Source organism: Macaca nemestrina, chromosome 4 (genome assembly GCF_043159975.1).
Source record: "Macaca nemestrina isolate mMacNem1 chromosome 4, mMacNem.hap1, whole genome shotgun sequence".
In the NCBI taxonomy this organism is placed as follows: Eukaryota; Metazoa; Chordata; class Mammalia; order Primates; family Cercopithecidae; genus Macaca; species Macaca nemestrina.
Window position 1 is genome coordinate 29,965,872 of NC_092128.1, and position 15,495 is coordinate 29,981,366.

Below are 15,495 nucleotides of genomic sequence, written 5' to 3' on the forward strand. Positions count from 1 at the left end.
GCCCAGGAAGTAGAGGTTGCAGTGAGCTAAGATCGTGCCACTGCACTCCAGCTCACATGACAGAGTCTCAAAAAACAAACAAAAAAAGGCTATCTTTGATCCCAAAATTAAAATTTTAGATATCTATCCTAGAGAAACACTTCTACATGTACACACACAAAAATACATACGGATAGTTACTGCAGCACCATGTATAAAGAAAGAAAAAACAAGTTAAGGTAAATGTGCATCAATGGAAGAATGGTTTAAGAAGTAACAATATAGACTTAGGAAATTAATTGAACAGTTAAAAAATATGAGATAGATCTATAGGTATTGGTACAGAAAGAGCTCTAAGACATGCTATTGAGTAAAAAAGGAACCTGCAAAACAATGTATAGACAGTATACTTTTATTCATGTACAAGTTATAAAACTCACTTTGGAAGGCTGAGGTGAACAGATCACTTGAGCCCAGGAGTTCATGACCCGCCTGGGCAATATGGCAAAACCCCATCTCTACAAAAAATACAAAAATCAGTTGGGCACGGTGGCATGTGCCTGTAGTCCCAGCTCCTCCAGAGGGTGAGGTGGGAGGACTGCTTGAGCCTGGGAAGTTGAGGCTGCAGTGAGCCATGATGGTACCATTGCACTCCAGCCTGGGTGACAGAGTGACACCCCGTCTCAAAAAGAAGAAGAAGAAGAAGAAGAAGAAGAAGAATGAGAAGTAGGCTGGATGAGGTGGCACATGTCTGTAATCCTAGCCCTTCAGGGTCAGAGGTGGCAGGCTCTCTTGAGCCCAGGAGTTCAACTTTACAGTGATTGTACTATTGCACTCTAGCCTGAGCAACACAGTGAGACCCGTCTCAAAAAAAAAAACAGAAAAAGAAGAAGAATGAGAAGCAGCAGCTAGAGAAATAAGATGGAAGCTAGTAAAGAGCAGTGTCACAGAAGCCAAGGGAAAAGAGTGTTTCATAAAGAGTCGATATCAAATGCTGCTAAGAGGTCCAAGAAGATGAGGACTGAAAAAAAAGACCCCCATGTTTCCCAATCTAATGGATATTAACAACTTTAGCAAGAGGGTTCTGTTTTGGTTAAACAGATTACTATAGCAGGAGTGGGTTAAGGAGTTCATGAGAGGGAAAAAGCATATATAGTGTGTACAGAAAACTCCTTTAAAAAGCAGGTCTGTGAAAGAGAATAGAAAAACATGACAGCAATAGAAAATATGCAGGTCAAAGGACAGCGTTTTCAAAATGGGAGACAGTAGGGCAAGTGTGAATTCTGAAGGAAAAGACCTAGTAGAAAGATGAAATAAACCAAACGAAGAAATTATTTAAGACAGGAGAGGCCAGGCACAGTGGCTCACACCTGCAATCCCAGCACTTTGGGAGGGTGAGGCAGAAGGACGGCTTGAAGCCAAGAATTCCAGACCAGCCTGAGCAACAAAGTGAGACACCATCTCTACAAAAAGTTTTTTAAATGTGGCTGGGTGCAGCGGCTCACGCTTATAATCCCAGTACTTTCAAGGAAGTATCACTTGAGGCTGGGAGTTCAAGACCAGCCTAGGCAACATAACAAGAGACCTCATCTTGGCCAGGTGCGGGTTCATGCCTGTAATCCCAGCACTTTGGGAGGCCAAGGCGGGCGGATCACAAGGTCAGGAGTTCCAGACCAGCCTGGCCAACATGGTGAAACCCCATCTCTACTAAAAATATAAAAATTAGCCACGCGCAGTGGCAGACGCCTGTAATCCCAGCTACTCGAGAGGCCGAGGCAGCAGAATTGCTTGAACCCAGGGAGGCGGAGGTTGCAGTGAGCCGAGATAGTGCCACTGCAGTCTAGCCTGGGTGACAGAGTAAGACTCCGCCTTGGGGAAAGCAAAAAAAAAGAGAGAGACCCTCATCACTACAAGAAAGCTTTTAAAAAATTAGCCAGGTATGGTGGCACGTACCTGTAGTCCCAGCTACTCAGGGGGCTGAGAAGGGAGGACCTATTGAGCTCAGGAGATTGAGGCTGCAATGAGCTATGACCACACCACTGCACTCCTGCCTGGGTTACAGAGTCAGACTTCATCTCTTGAAGAAAAAAGAAAGAAAACAAAGAGAGAGAGAGAGAAAGAAGAAAGAAAAAAAGAAAAAGAACGGAGGAGGAAGAGGGGGAGGGGGAAAAGGGAATGATTACAGCACCTGTGAAGGGACTGGTCTTGACAGAATGAAGGAGAAAAAGATGAGTCCCAGATGCAGGTAGGTTTGTAGACTTGGGAAGTACAAGGATGAAGGAATTCCCATTCAGCGGCTTCAGTTTTTATAATGAAGCATAAAGCCTGTGACTGGTTAAAAAAGAAGAAAATATGAGAGATTAGAAATAAGAGCCAGGCACGGTGGCTCACGCCTGTAATCTCAGCACTCTGGGAGGCTGAGGCGGCCGGATCACGAGGTCAGAAGATTGAGACCATCCTGGCGAACACGGTGAAACCTCGTCTCTACTAAAAATACAAAAATTAGCTGGGCGTGGTAGTGCCTGTAGTCCCAGCTACTCAGGAGGCTGAGGCAGGAGAATTGCTTGAACCTGGGAGCAGAGGTTGCAGTGAGCGGAGATCGCGCCACTGCATTCCAGCCTGGGGACAGAGCAAGATTCCATCTCAAAAAAAAAGAAAAAGAAATAGAGACAGTAGGCCAGGCGCAGCGGCTAATGCCTATTATCCCAGCACTTTGGAAGGGTGAGACAGGAGGATCACTTGAGCCTGGGAATTGGAGACCAGCAACATGGCAAGATATCGTCTCTACAAAAAAATAAAAAATTAGCCAGGCGTGGTAGCACACCTGTAGTTCCAGCTACTCAAGAGGCTGAGACAGGAGGATTGCTTGAACCAGGGAATTTGAGGCTACAGTGAGCTATGACTGTACCACTGCACTCCAGCCTGAGTGAGAGAGGGAGACCCTGTCTCAGTAAAAAAGAAGAAAGAAAGAGAGACAATATGAAGAAATAATTTGCAATGAGCTGGAAAGTGAACTAGAGAAATGTATAACATTGCTAGGTAATGCTGATTATGCATATGAAACAGATGATTATAAATTTTTAGTGATACTGATCTGTCTGATTTGCTGATTTTCTCTAGCAACTCTCAGCTCCATGAGTACCAACAACTAAGAAGGTAGATGGTTAGGTTCAATCTGTACATCACTCCGAGTTCTACAAGCAGCAGAAGTCAACTCTGGCTAAATTAAACAGAATTTACAGAAAGGAGGTCTGTAAATTTTCAGTGAAGAACTTCAGTGCTACACAGCTAAAACACTACTCAAAATTACAGAACTAGGTTGGCAAAGATGTGATTACTAATGCCAAGCAGGAGATGCTGCAGCTTGGTTTGTACCATTACAGTTCTGGATACTAAGTGCTAACACTTGTCACTGTTGCCCTTGTAACTTGATCTTGCTGCTAGAGACTGATACTAAATGTGAATTTGCTGATAAACGAGGGGGATATTGTAAAGAACATGGTGGAACAGTCTGAGGGATTGAATTAGCTGAGAGGATGAAGAGAATGGTAAAGGAATTAGTATTAGGAAGATAAAGGATGGCGAATGGCGGGTAATGACTGAAACAAACAGGGATGTGAGGCATGCTGTTTAGGCCTCCCCTCGAAAGAGGGTAGATCGTGAGATCCAAAGTGGTCTTAGCAGCAACTTAAGCAGACTTCAGTGGGAGTTTGGTCAGAGCAGCAGGGGTGTTGGCATGGAGGTAAAGCTGCCCAATATTGCTATGGCCAGCATTTCATCGACAAAGCCTTGGGCAAATTAATTACTCTCTTTGAGCCTATATTCTCTTATCTATAATATAAAGATAGTACTACTCATCTGATAAAGTTGTCATGAGGATTAAATGCGAAGAGAGAGATTCCTGACACAGAGTAAGTATTCAGTAAATGGTAGCGATTACAAGTGCCATTGAAGCCAAAAGAAGAGTTTCCAAGAAAAGGCAGCCAGTAGATAAAGTTTCACCTTGGAGCACTGTAGAAGGTAAGTGTGTGTAGGGAAGACGAAGCCAGTTTTAGCCTCAGGTTTGCAACATTAGGAAAGGCTAAAGCCCCATACTCAGAGAAACTCAATCAGCAGTTCAAATACCCTTCCTTTTATTTATTTATTTATTTTTTTTTTGAGACAGAGTCTTGCTCTGTCACCCAGGCTGGAGTGCAGTGGTGCGATCTCAGCTCACTGCAAGCTCCGCCTCCTGGGTTCACGCCATTCTCCTGCCTCAGCCTCCTGAGTAGCTGGGACTATAGGCGCCCACCATCAAGCCGGGCAAATTTTTTTTTTTTTTTTTTTTTTGTATTTTTTTAGTAGAGACGGGGTTTCACCATGTTAGCCAGGATGGTCTCAATCCCCTGACCTTGTGATCCGCCCACCTTGGCCTCCCAAAGTGCTGGGATTACAGGGATGAGCCACCGCGCCCGGGCCAAATACCTTTCCTTTATATAGGTTCTAAGCTAAGAACTAGGTGCCCCAAACCAATAGATTTCTACTGATAGACGCTTGAAAAGAAAGAAAAGAAAATCACCAGCTATTAGTGCAAGTGTCCAAGAGGGAAATAGCTAACTGAACTGTTGCACGATATAGCTGGGGAAAAGGGAGACTGACACCCACACAAATAATCATCTAATTTAATCAAAGTAATTTTAGACTTGGGAACTGTTATGGAAGAAACGTCAATTCACTGCTGCTTTCTGCTAGGCTCTCACCAAATCGCAGGCCATAGGTCATTCAGACTATAAAAAGCTCCCACAAATTCCACAGAAACCTGATCATGCTTACTAAACCTCTTGTTGGGTGAATAGAATTTTAGCTCCTCTAATTGTGTCTACCACCTGAACATGACAGCAGGGCAGGAGATCAGGGCAACTGCCAAGATTGTTCTCTTCCCATCTGCCTCAGTTGTACCTCTCTGAATTATTTAAACAAAAACCACCATGAAAGAAACTGCATATTCTTTATAAACTTGACAAAGGGTCTGAATAAAGATTACAATAAACTTTTTCCTCATTGTGGGGGAGGGAATCATTTTCAAGGAAATGATATAATAAACTCACTCTCCCTTTTTAATGAACCATCCATTTCTTCAAGTAACTGAACACTGAGAATGTAAGTAGTAGTAGTGGTAGTAGTAATCGTCTTCCTCAAGACGTCAAACACACAACTGCAACTTCAGCTTCTAAAGCAGGTTTTTTTTTTTTTTTTTTGAGACAGAGTCTCATTCTGTCGCCAGGCTGGAGTGCAGATGCATGATCTCGGCTCACTGCAACCTCCACTTTCCACATTCAAGAGATTCTCCTGCCTCAGCCTCCTGAGTAGCTGGGACTACAGGAGCGCACCACCATGCCCAGCTAATTTTTTGTATTTTTAGTAGAGACACTGGCCAGGATGGTCTTGATCTCTTGACCTCATGATCTGCCTGCCTCAGGATGCTTTCTCAGAAAATTAATAAATGCTCACAAAAACATATGGTAAGACCTTCAACCACGCAATAAATAAAAAGAAGCTGTAAGTACCAAAAAAAAAATCTACCCAAAAAATACAGATTAAGATTTAGGGCCAGGTGCAGTGGCTCACACCTGTTATCCCAGCACTTTGGGAGGCCGAGGCGGGCGGATCATGAGGTCAGAAGTTTGCAACCAGCCTGGACAATATGGTGAAACCTTGTCTCTACTAAAAATACAAAAATTAGCCAGGCGTGGTAGCGTGCACCTGTAGTCCCAGCTACTTGGGAGACTGAGGCAGAAGAATTACTTGAACCCGGGAGGCAGAATTTGCAGTGAGCCAAGACTGTACCACTGCACTCCAGCCTGGGTGACAAAGCAAGACTCCATCTCAAAAAAAAAAAAAAAAAAAAAGGACTTAGAAGGTTCATCCTGAGTTTCGAACAGAGTACTATTTGAATTGGAAAACAACAGTTTAGGGCTCTGTTAGCTCCATCACATTACTGTGTAACCTTGAGACAAATTCCTTAATCTCTTCAACCCTCAGTTTCTTCAATAAAACAAGAAGAACACTAGCTATCTTCAAGGCCTCTTAAAAGAATTACATAAAACAGCATATGTAAAGATCTAAGTACAATGCCTGGTATACAGTAGGAATATTCTTCCCTTTGTAATTTTCAAAAGCTCTCATCAAAGATTGACTCAGAGAGATGGTGAGGCTTAAAGAATAGGGAAGAAGTGTTAGCTGAACAGGAAGAAAGGGTATACTCTGCAGGTACTCCAGATTTATTTATAACTTTAAAAATATGGATAAATTTCTCAGATTATCAGTAAATTACTAGTGTAAAGCTGCATCACTGATCTTGAAATGCTTTTCTGTATAAGATGTTTTTATTCTCCTCTTCTAAATTTACAATTCTTTCAGGTTCTACATTTGTACAAAAATGTACAAGTTCTACATTTGTACCATCCTCTTCCTAAAGCTCTGACTCAGACCTGCCCTACTCTGGTCTTGGGATGACCTAAGCCTTAGCCAGACAGACACGCCTTAGAGTTCACTTAGTATTCTAAAAGACCTCTGGAAGAAAGCAAGAACTCAGCATATAAGAAGTCAGAATCAGTTTGGCATAAAGAAAAGGACATGGGCTTTGGAAACGGACAGCCCTGGGTTTCTAGATATATAACCTTGGGCCAGGCACTTAACCTCCCAGGATCTCATTTCTGCATCTGTAAAATGGAGATAATGCCACCCATATCTCATAGTATTGTTGTGAGGATTACAGAACCCCTATGACAACTCCAGGCACATAAAAGGCTAAAGGCTCACATCTGTAATCCCAGCACTTTGGGAAGCCAAGGCGGGCAGGTCACCTGAGGTCGGGAGTTTGAAAGCAGCCTGACCAACATGGAGAAACTTCATCTCTACTGAAAACAGAAAATCAGCCAGGCATGGTGGTACATGCCTGTAATCCTAGCTACTTGGGAGGCTGAGGTGGGAGAATCGCTTGAACCTGGGAGGCGGAGGTTGCGGTGAGCTGAGATCACGCCATTGCACTCCAGCCTGGGCACCAAGAGCGAAACTCTGTCTCAAAAAAAAAAAAAAAAAAAAAAAGGCTAATTATTGGTAACTGTTATTACAGCCCAACTGTCAATTGCCTTACTGAACACTTTTCAAAGCAGTACTTTTGTAACAGGCAAAAGGAGTCATACTGCTCCCACGTTCCCAGATACCCATGTCTTTATCCAAAACATTCCATTTTTGTACTCTATAATTAACCAAATCAAGAGCTTAAACAATTCAGGACAAGAAGTGCTAACATGGGGCCGGGCGCGGTGGCTCAAGCCTGTAATCCCAGCACTTTGGGAGGCCGAGACGGGCGGATCACGAGGTCAGGAGATCGAGACCATCCTGGCTAACACCGTGAAACCCCGTCTCTACTAAAAAAATACAAAAAAAAAAAAACTAGCCGGGCGAGGTGGCGGGCGCCTGTAGTCCCAGCTACTCGGGAGGCTGAGGCAGGAGAATGGCGTGAACCCGGAAGGCGGAGCTTGCAGAGCGAGACTCCGTCTCAAAAAAAAAAAAAAAAAAGAAGTGCTAACATGGCTCAACTCATTCTCTCCTGACAGCAACAAAGCCAGTGGAAGGTGGATACGTTTGCCAAAAGCAATAAAGAGTCTGTTTGAACATGGTCATTACTGATACTGATGTAAGCACAATCTAGTTGAGGTTCTTGGACTTGCAGCCTTATTGTCAGAAAGTTTTAATATTTCTGAAATAAATCCTCTCCTGCCTTGTTTTCCCTGCTGTGCTCCAACACTCCTATCACTCATTTTCAAAAACACAAGGAAGAAATCCCTTTCAACTACTACTACCTCATTCCCGTGAAACTTATCTTCCCATTTCCCAAATTACTTCTTACAGAGATTTTTGGCTTGCTGGGTTTACTTGATGTCAGTTTATGAAAAAGGACATTATATTTAAATATATCACAGCCAAATGAAAATGACATGATCTGGCCCCCAGAGTACCACAAGTTACAGGATGGAGGCAGGTGCCAGAGATAAGATGTGACTGAGTAAACTGCACACCATATGTTCCTTCTTATTAACTACTTCACTTGGGAATTCTGGCTCTTGTAAAAAGTTTATTTCCCTTGTGTGGCTGAGCAGAGTAACAAAACTAAGAAAACTGATGATACGCGAATGAAGTAAGGGAAATCATCTACGGAAATGTGACTTAAAATTAATGTTTGTACATGACAGTTACAAAACAAATGCAACAGTCACCAGCTCCACAGCCAAAGGCAGCTATTTCAATACTAGTATCCTCAGTCCCTTCGTATGCTGTAAGAAAAACAGCGAGGAGTCAAGGTCAGAGTGGTTATTTACATAGACAATCTAAGAATCAACAAAGACCCAACAAATCAAAATGTCACACTGCAGTCCCTTCGTGAGATGACTTTCAACGTAGGGAAAGAAGGGCAGTCTTGGGCACTTATTTTGATTTAGCCAATTCAATAACAAGGTTAAAGATTGGGCACCTGAAAAGCAGCTCAGCAATGCCCTAAATTTCATCACCCAGCTGTATCCTTGCCCAGAGCTTCACCTGCTTAACTTTCAGCAGAGAAGTTGTTTTTTTGGTGCAATTAACATTGTAAGGCAAGCTCAGCCCTGCCTTCCAATAGCCTTGAGGCTGCTGAGTAAAATCTAGAATCATGGAACATAGATTTGATGCTGAAAAAACAGGAAGATGGTTCAACGACAAGGAAAATTGTCAAGAAGCACATCTAGAATTAAGAAAAACAGACTCCAGTATGCTGGTCTTTGATTTTTTAACTTTTCTTTTTTTTTTTCTGAGACAAGGTCTCACTCCAGCACCCAGGCTAGAGTGCTTATTGCAGCCTCAACTTCCTGGGCTCAGGTGATCCTCCCACCCCAGCCTCCTGTTTTTTTTTTGTTTTTTATTTTTTGTTTTTGAGACAGAGTCTCACTCTGTCGGTGAGGCTGGAGTGCAGTGGCGTGATCTCAGTTCACTGCAACCTCCACCTCCTGGGCTCAAGCAATTCTCCTGCCTCAGCCTCCCGAGTAACTGGGATTACAGGTGCCTGCCACCATGCCTGGCTTAGTTTTGTATTTTTAGTAGAGACGGGGTTTCACCATGTTGGCCAGGCTGGTCTCGAACCATTTTTGTTTTGTTTTTTATTTTTTGTTTTTGCCACCCCAGCCCCCTGAATAGCTGGGACTATAGGCACACACCACCACGCCCAGCTCTGTATTTTTTGGGTTTTTTTTTTTTTCTGTTTGGAGGGATAAGTTTTCACCATGTTGCCTGGTCTCCAACTCCTGGGCTCAAGCAATCCGCCAGCCTTGGTCTCCCAAAGTGCTGGGATTACAGATGTGAGCCATGATTTTTTAACTTCTTTATATAGAATATATTGAACTGTGTGAACCTTTCAGAGGTGGTCATGGTGGCTTGCACTTAAGCCATGATGGGAGAAATAAAATAAAATCAATTATTCATAATAAAAGCACTAATAATATCATTTAAGACTATGTGCCAAGCTCAATGCTAAACCTTTTACAAATATTTCTAATCCTCAATCATACTTAGTACTTTCATTTTATAGAAGAGGAAACCGATTTGTGTAATTTGAAAATTACCCAAAAGGTAGTAATGGGGGTACTCGGCTTCAAATCCAGGTCTGCCTGACTGTAAACCTCATGCTCTAAAAGCAATTCGTTAAACACTTTTAGCCTAAAGAGATCTAACCAAATTACAAATTTTAAACATAAACAGTCTTAATCACAAGAAAATGACTTGACCAAAGTGACAAAGTATCACAACAAGTCAGAAGTATGTTTTGGATTTCCAGACTCATATCTAGGTACTCCTAGCACTGGTGCTGCTGCTGCCTCTCTTTTTTACTTTACTTTTTTTCTTTAAACTCATTTCTGCAGGATGCTGCCTCTTTCTACTGTAACTCTTCCCAGAGGAGTTTCATACTGCAAACGACAAAGACATTGTCTAAAGCATTATAGAAATTCCTTCAGTCTTGCCTCTGACTTATCATCTAAATTTCTATAGTTAGGATGAAAGGATTATCTGCTATACCTTAATCATGAGACTATGACAAGAAAAAGTTATGGTGGATCCGAGATTCCAATTCAGCTGAGTCCCACACAGTAAAACCCAATGCACACTTCCCGTCTCTTTGTTGCTGTTCTGATAAAGCAATTAAAAACCATTCACAACAATTAAAAAAAAAATTAATCCCTGTGTCCATACTGTGTCTAGGAAATTGGAGCTGTAAGTCTTTTATACGATTCACACTTCTGTCTTTTCCAATACTTGCCCTGTTTTTCTGTGCTGATTTAGCTTTAAGAGAGAAAGAGAGAGAAGTTTTGAGAGAGAAAGACAACTATGGATAGACAATGTACGGTAATACCGGGCTATCATCCATCTAGGCAGTTACTTCTTGGTATTCTGAGACCTTCTCAAAACTGTCTGAAAGAAGCTGCTGACGCCTAAGACCGAAAACCCCACAAAGATCGTCTTTCCCAAAAGTAGCAGCATTTCTTCCTATCATTTTCAGATTATAATAAAGGAACCAATAAGACATTCATTCTCTTCATACACAGCCTAATAATCCTGGTGACCAACTATACTGAGCAGGGAGGACAAAGCTCTTAAGATGAAAGAGTGAGCAGAATCTCTTCATTACGCTTTTACATATTCAGGGAAGAGAGAATATTGCAGTCGCTGGAAATGAAGCGCACAGCGTCGTGTTGCTGTATGGACACGGCTGGCCACAGAAAGGCGGAAAGTCATCAATTGTACGGAAACCAGACAACTCTGACGATTTCTATGCAAGGTGACTACACCTTACTCGTTCTCCAAGTATTATCTTTTCATCCTTATTGCTGGGTGAACTCCCGTGAGCCGTAAGGTTTTTCTATACTATCGAGGTCTCCTCCACGATAGGTTGGAAAATCACACCCGGGAGCGTGTTGGGGGCGCGGGACGTACTATTAGATGTCTCTCCTCCCGCTGCCTATTCCAAGTAGTAGGGGAGAGCGCTACCTCCATGTTATTCAGAGCGAAGTACGGCCGTGCCTCCTGGAGTCTCCGCTCCCAGCACTACGGGCCGGCTGGGGGGCATCTCTGAGAGAGTGGGTTTGAGGGGACAAGGGGTATCTCTGGTCCTGCGATCAGAAAGGAGGGTGTGGAGGGTGGTGCCGCCGTGCCAAGAGGATCTGCAGTTCCCCTCCCCTCCCTTCCTCTCCTAGAGAGGTAGCCCGGCCCCAGTACCTTCTTGACTGTGCGCGGCGCCTCGGTGACGGTGCCGTCGGGGCTGACCAGGGCCTCGCCGCCGTCGCGGTGCCGCTGGTGCTGGTGATGTGGGTCGCTCCGCTTCATGGCCGACGCCTGAGGCACCTTCCCGGCGGCGGGGCTGAGAGCGGCGGCGGGCCCAGAGCCCGGGCCAGGGGCCGGGGGCCGCTCCGCGGCGGGAGCTGGAGCCTCAGGGTCTCCACCGCCCACCGGGGGGGCCATGGCGCCCACGGCGGCCGTGCTCAGTCCTAGTTGCGACTCCGCCTCGGAGGGGCTCAGGTCCTTCAGCTCCACCTCAGGCACCTTGGCGGCAGCCGCAGACACAACCTGCACCGACATCACCGCCTCCGCTGCAACCGCCGGCTCAGACTCCAGCCCCAGCTCTTGGTCGGCCCCGCCTCCCGCCTCCCTTCCTCTTCCCTCCCCCATACCCCCACTCCTCCCCTCCGTCGCCTCCGCTCCCACCCCCTTCCTCCGCCCGCCAGCCCCGGCCCCTCCAGCCCCGCCCCGCCCCACCCCGGCCCAGTCTGGCCTCGCGCGAGGCGCCACGGAACCTGTAGTGCGTTTGCTCCCGGCTGCACGCGGCGAGAAGACCGTGGGACCTCAGGCCCCGACCTACAGTGCGCGCCCCGGGGGGGAGGGGGCGCGGGGGGGGGGCGCGGGGGGCGGGGCCCGCAGCGCCCCCTGGGAGTTGTAGTCTCTTTCAGCCTTTTCTCTGGAAAGTGGGATTCGGGCGAGGAGCGGGAGCGCTAGGGCCGGCAACTAACAGAAAGGAGTGAGGATAGGTGACTCGACGGAGGGGATGAGGAAGAGAAAGTCTCCAGAGGAGTTGTGACTTCCGGGGAGGGAATGCCAAGAAGCCTTAGGGGAGGCGAAGTGGGAGAGGAATGGCTCGTTGCCCTGACAGCGTGAAGTTCCTCCGCGTGTGCACGTCTGCGATCACGTGGGTGGGCATTTAAAGGAGAAGTGGCGGCTCCAGGCTGGAAGTGGCTTGATTTTTCTTTGTGAAATAGAGAATCCAACACCCTTCCAAACTTTAGTAGCTTTGTTTTTAGAAGGCATAAAGTAGGACCTTGCTTGCTGTGGCGCTTTCTGGCACATTCTGGGTTTGGAAGCTAAGATCATTCCCCAAAGAAGTTAGGTATCACTGGATCAAAATTCAAGGCTGAGGTATTACACGTTGCCTTAAACGAGGCCAAATCGTTTGACCTATAATTCTACTAGGGCAATGATCTGAAATTCAGATACATATATCAGCATAGAGGAATATGAATAGTTAATTTCCTAAGTGATGGGATTTAAGGTGATTTTTACTTTGTACTTTGATGTATTATTTTTAAATTTTACATTTAGAGGATGTAAGCACAAAGACATGCACGGCGGCGTCCTTTTTAATAACAAAAAGCTATCTTAAACTAATGTCCAACAAATAGAGAAATTGTTACAGCCTTTGAAAATTGTTTGCCGGCTGGGCATAGTGGTTGACGTCTGTAATCCCAGCACTTTGGGAGGCCAAGGCCGGCAGATCACTTGAGGTCAGGAGTTCAAGACCAGCCTGGCCAACATGGTGAAACCCCGTCTCTACTAAAAACACAGCCAGGCGTGGTGGCGGGCACTTGAAATCCCAGCTGCTTGGCAGGCTGAGACAGGAGAATCGCTTGAACCTGGGAGGCAGAGGCTGCAGTGAGCCAAGACCATGCCATGGCACTCTAGCCTGGGCAAGAGTGAGACGCTATCCCAGAAAAAGAAAAGGAAGAAAGAAAGAAAATTGTTTGCCAATACATTTTTAATAATAAGGGTTTCCCTTTATCATTCTTTACTCTGAAAGCCAAAATGTGAAGAGAAAGCTAAGAAGCTCTTGTGTCTGGTACACTTGTGAGCTCTATAGAAATGGCCGTGCTAAGACGCCTTCCGACACATAGTGTGAGGCACAAATTTGGTGATCAGGAAATGAGAGACTCCAAGGCAGGACAACTTCACAAAGTGAAGATTTCTAAAATCGTAATAGCACAGGAAAGAAGATCAAGGCAGTCTGGCTTTCAGAATAAATGTTTATGACAAAAATATTAAGCTAAGAAGCAAGAGACAAAATTACACGTTCCATAAGATTTTATGTAAAGAAAACTTTATAAAAAGAAAATGCAGTTGACTCGCGACAACTTATGGAGGGGAGTTTCTTCTCTATTCTCAGAGAAACAGGAGCAAAGGTGTTCATACAGTTTACAGCTGTTTCAGACACTTACAGCCCTAACAACCCAGGCAGCCACTGGACAGCTACTCTTTAGACATCTAGTCTTTGGTGTCACTATGTTTTGCTTGACAAGGAGAAGGAAGGAGGCCGGGCATGGTGGCTCACACCTGTAATCCCAACACTTTGGGAGGCCGAGGCGGGTGGATGACTTGAGGTCAGGAGTTCAAGACCAACCTGGCCAACATGGTGAAACCCCATCTCTAATAAAAATACAGAAATTAGCCCGGCATGGTGGCTTCTGCCTGTAGTTCCAGCTACTCAGGAGGCTGAGGCAGGAGAATCGTTTGAACCCAGGAGGTGGAGGTTGCAGTAAGCCAAGATTACACCACTATACTCCAGCCTGGGGAACAGAGTGAGACTGTGTCTCAAAAAAAGAAAAAAAAAAGAAAAAAAAGAAGGAGGAGGGAGAAATCACCTGCCTCGATCTTCTTCTTTCCTGTGCTACTATTTTGGAAATCTGTTCACTCTGTGAAGCTGTCCTGCCTTGAATGGAGGCTCTCATTTCCTGATCTCCAAATTTGTGCCTCACACTATGTGTTGGAAGGCGTCTGAGCACTGCCATTTCCACAGAGCTCACAAGACACAAGAGATTCTTAAGCTTTTTCTTCACATTCTGGCTTTCAGAATTTCCTTCCTGTTAAAAAGAAACCAGCCCAGAGCTTCATCCTCCAGCTGTCGGGGCAGAGATTAGCAGCTCTGTAACTGATTTCATTCTTCCCCCTAATGCTCAAGGGAGCTGCGGTACAGCCACCTGGCATGTGTTGGAGCTCATAGACAGCAGCTGCCTACCTGCCACTAGAATTGATTACTGAGGGGATGAATTAATTCTTCAGTGTGATGTGGTTATAAAATATAAGGAGTTAGAACACTGGAATGAAACTGATACCCTGTTTTATTCCAGTCACCACGACTGATTGGGGCCAACTATCAGGACACACTCTTCAACCTGTTCTCAACTCCATCCCTACATACCTGCTGCTTCTGCCATCCTTGTAGCTGAGGGACACCAGGTACAGTTGAATATCAAATTGCATACTAGAAACAGAGCACTTAAGCTCCAGTTTATGAACTAGTTAATGAAATATTTGGACTATAGGTCTTCTTTCATCCGACTCATTCAGCTTCCAGAACGCTGGCAAGCAGGAACGTAACTTCCATGCAGGACACTGGTATAAAGAAGAATTTCCTTTTTTTTTTTTTTTTTGAGATGGAGTCTCGCTCCATCACCCAGGCTAGAGTGCAGTGGCATGATCTCGGCTCCCTGCAACCTCTGCCTCCCAGGTTCAAGCAATTCTCCTGCCTCAGCCTCCCGAGTAGCTAGGACTACAGGCGCCCGCCACCATGCCCGGCTAATTTTCGTATTTTTAGTAGAGACAGAGTTTCACCATGTTAGCCAGGATGGTCTCGATCTCCTGACCTCGTGATCCACCCTCCTCAGCCTCCCAAACTGCTGGGATTACAAGCCTAAGCCACCGCGCCCGACCAATAAAGAAGAATTTCTCTAAGGTATCTGACCAATCCAAGAGAGAAAACAAAGATACTAACATTGAGAGTTTCCAAAGGAAATAAGACAGCCAGATCACCCGCCCTGAAGACCATACTAATGTTCACAGAGCTTCCGTGAACCATTTAGTGTCACACTCTTAAGTATGAACAGACAACCAAAGTCATCAGACATATGAAGAAAACTTAGAAAACTTTGGTTTTTTTGTTTCGAGGCAGAGTCTCACTTTTGCTGCCCAGGCCAGAGTGCAGTGGCATAATCATAGTTGACTGCAACCTCTGCCTCCTGGGCTCAAGCAATCTTCCCACCTCAGCCTCCCAAGTAACTGGAACTACAGGCTTGCACCACCACACCTGGCTACTTTTTAAAAAATTGTTTTTGGTAGAGAAGGACTCTTGCTATGTTGCCCAGGCTGGTCTCGAACTTCTGGTTGTTGTTTTTTTTTTTTTTTTTGGAG

General features: G+C 45.1%; 1 protein-coding gene across 3 annotated transcripts in view; it reads right to left on the reverse strand.

Moving 5' to 3' along the window:
• LOC105471408 (adenosylhomocysteinase like 2) overlaps window positions 1-11,672 on the reverse strand; it is a 212,411-nt gene extending 200,739 nt beyond the window's left edge. For 2 of the 3 annotated variants that reach the window (XM_011723897.3, XM_011723896.3), the window contains exon 1: window positions 11,263-11,671. In XM_011723897.3, coding sequence (XP_011722199.1) covers window positions 11,263-11,622 — 360 coding nt within the window. In that variant the 5' untranslated portion in view covers window positions 11,623-11,671. Of the gene's footprint in view, window positions 1-11,262 lie in introns of all 3 variants that reach the window. The other variant, XM_071094517.1, reaches the window with a different exon arrangement.
• Between the last annotated feature and the right edge of the window lie 3,823 nt (window positions 11,673-15,495).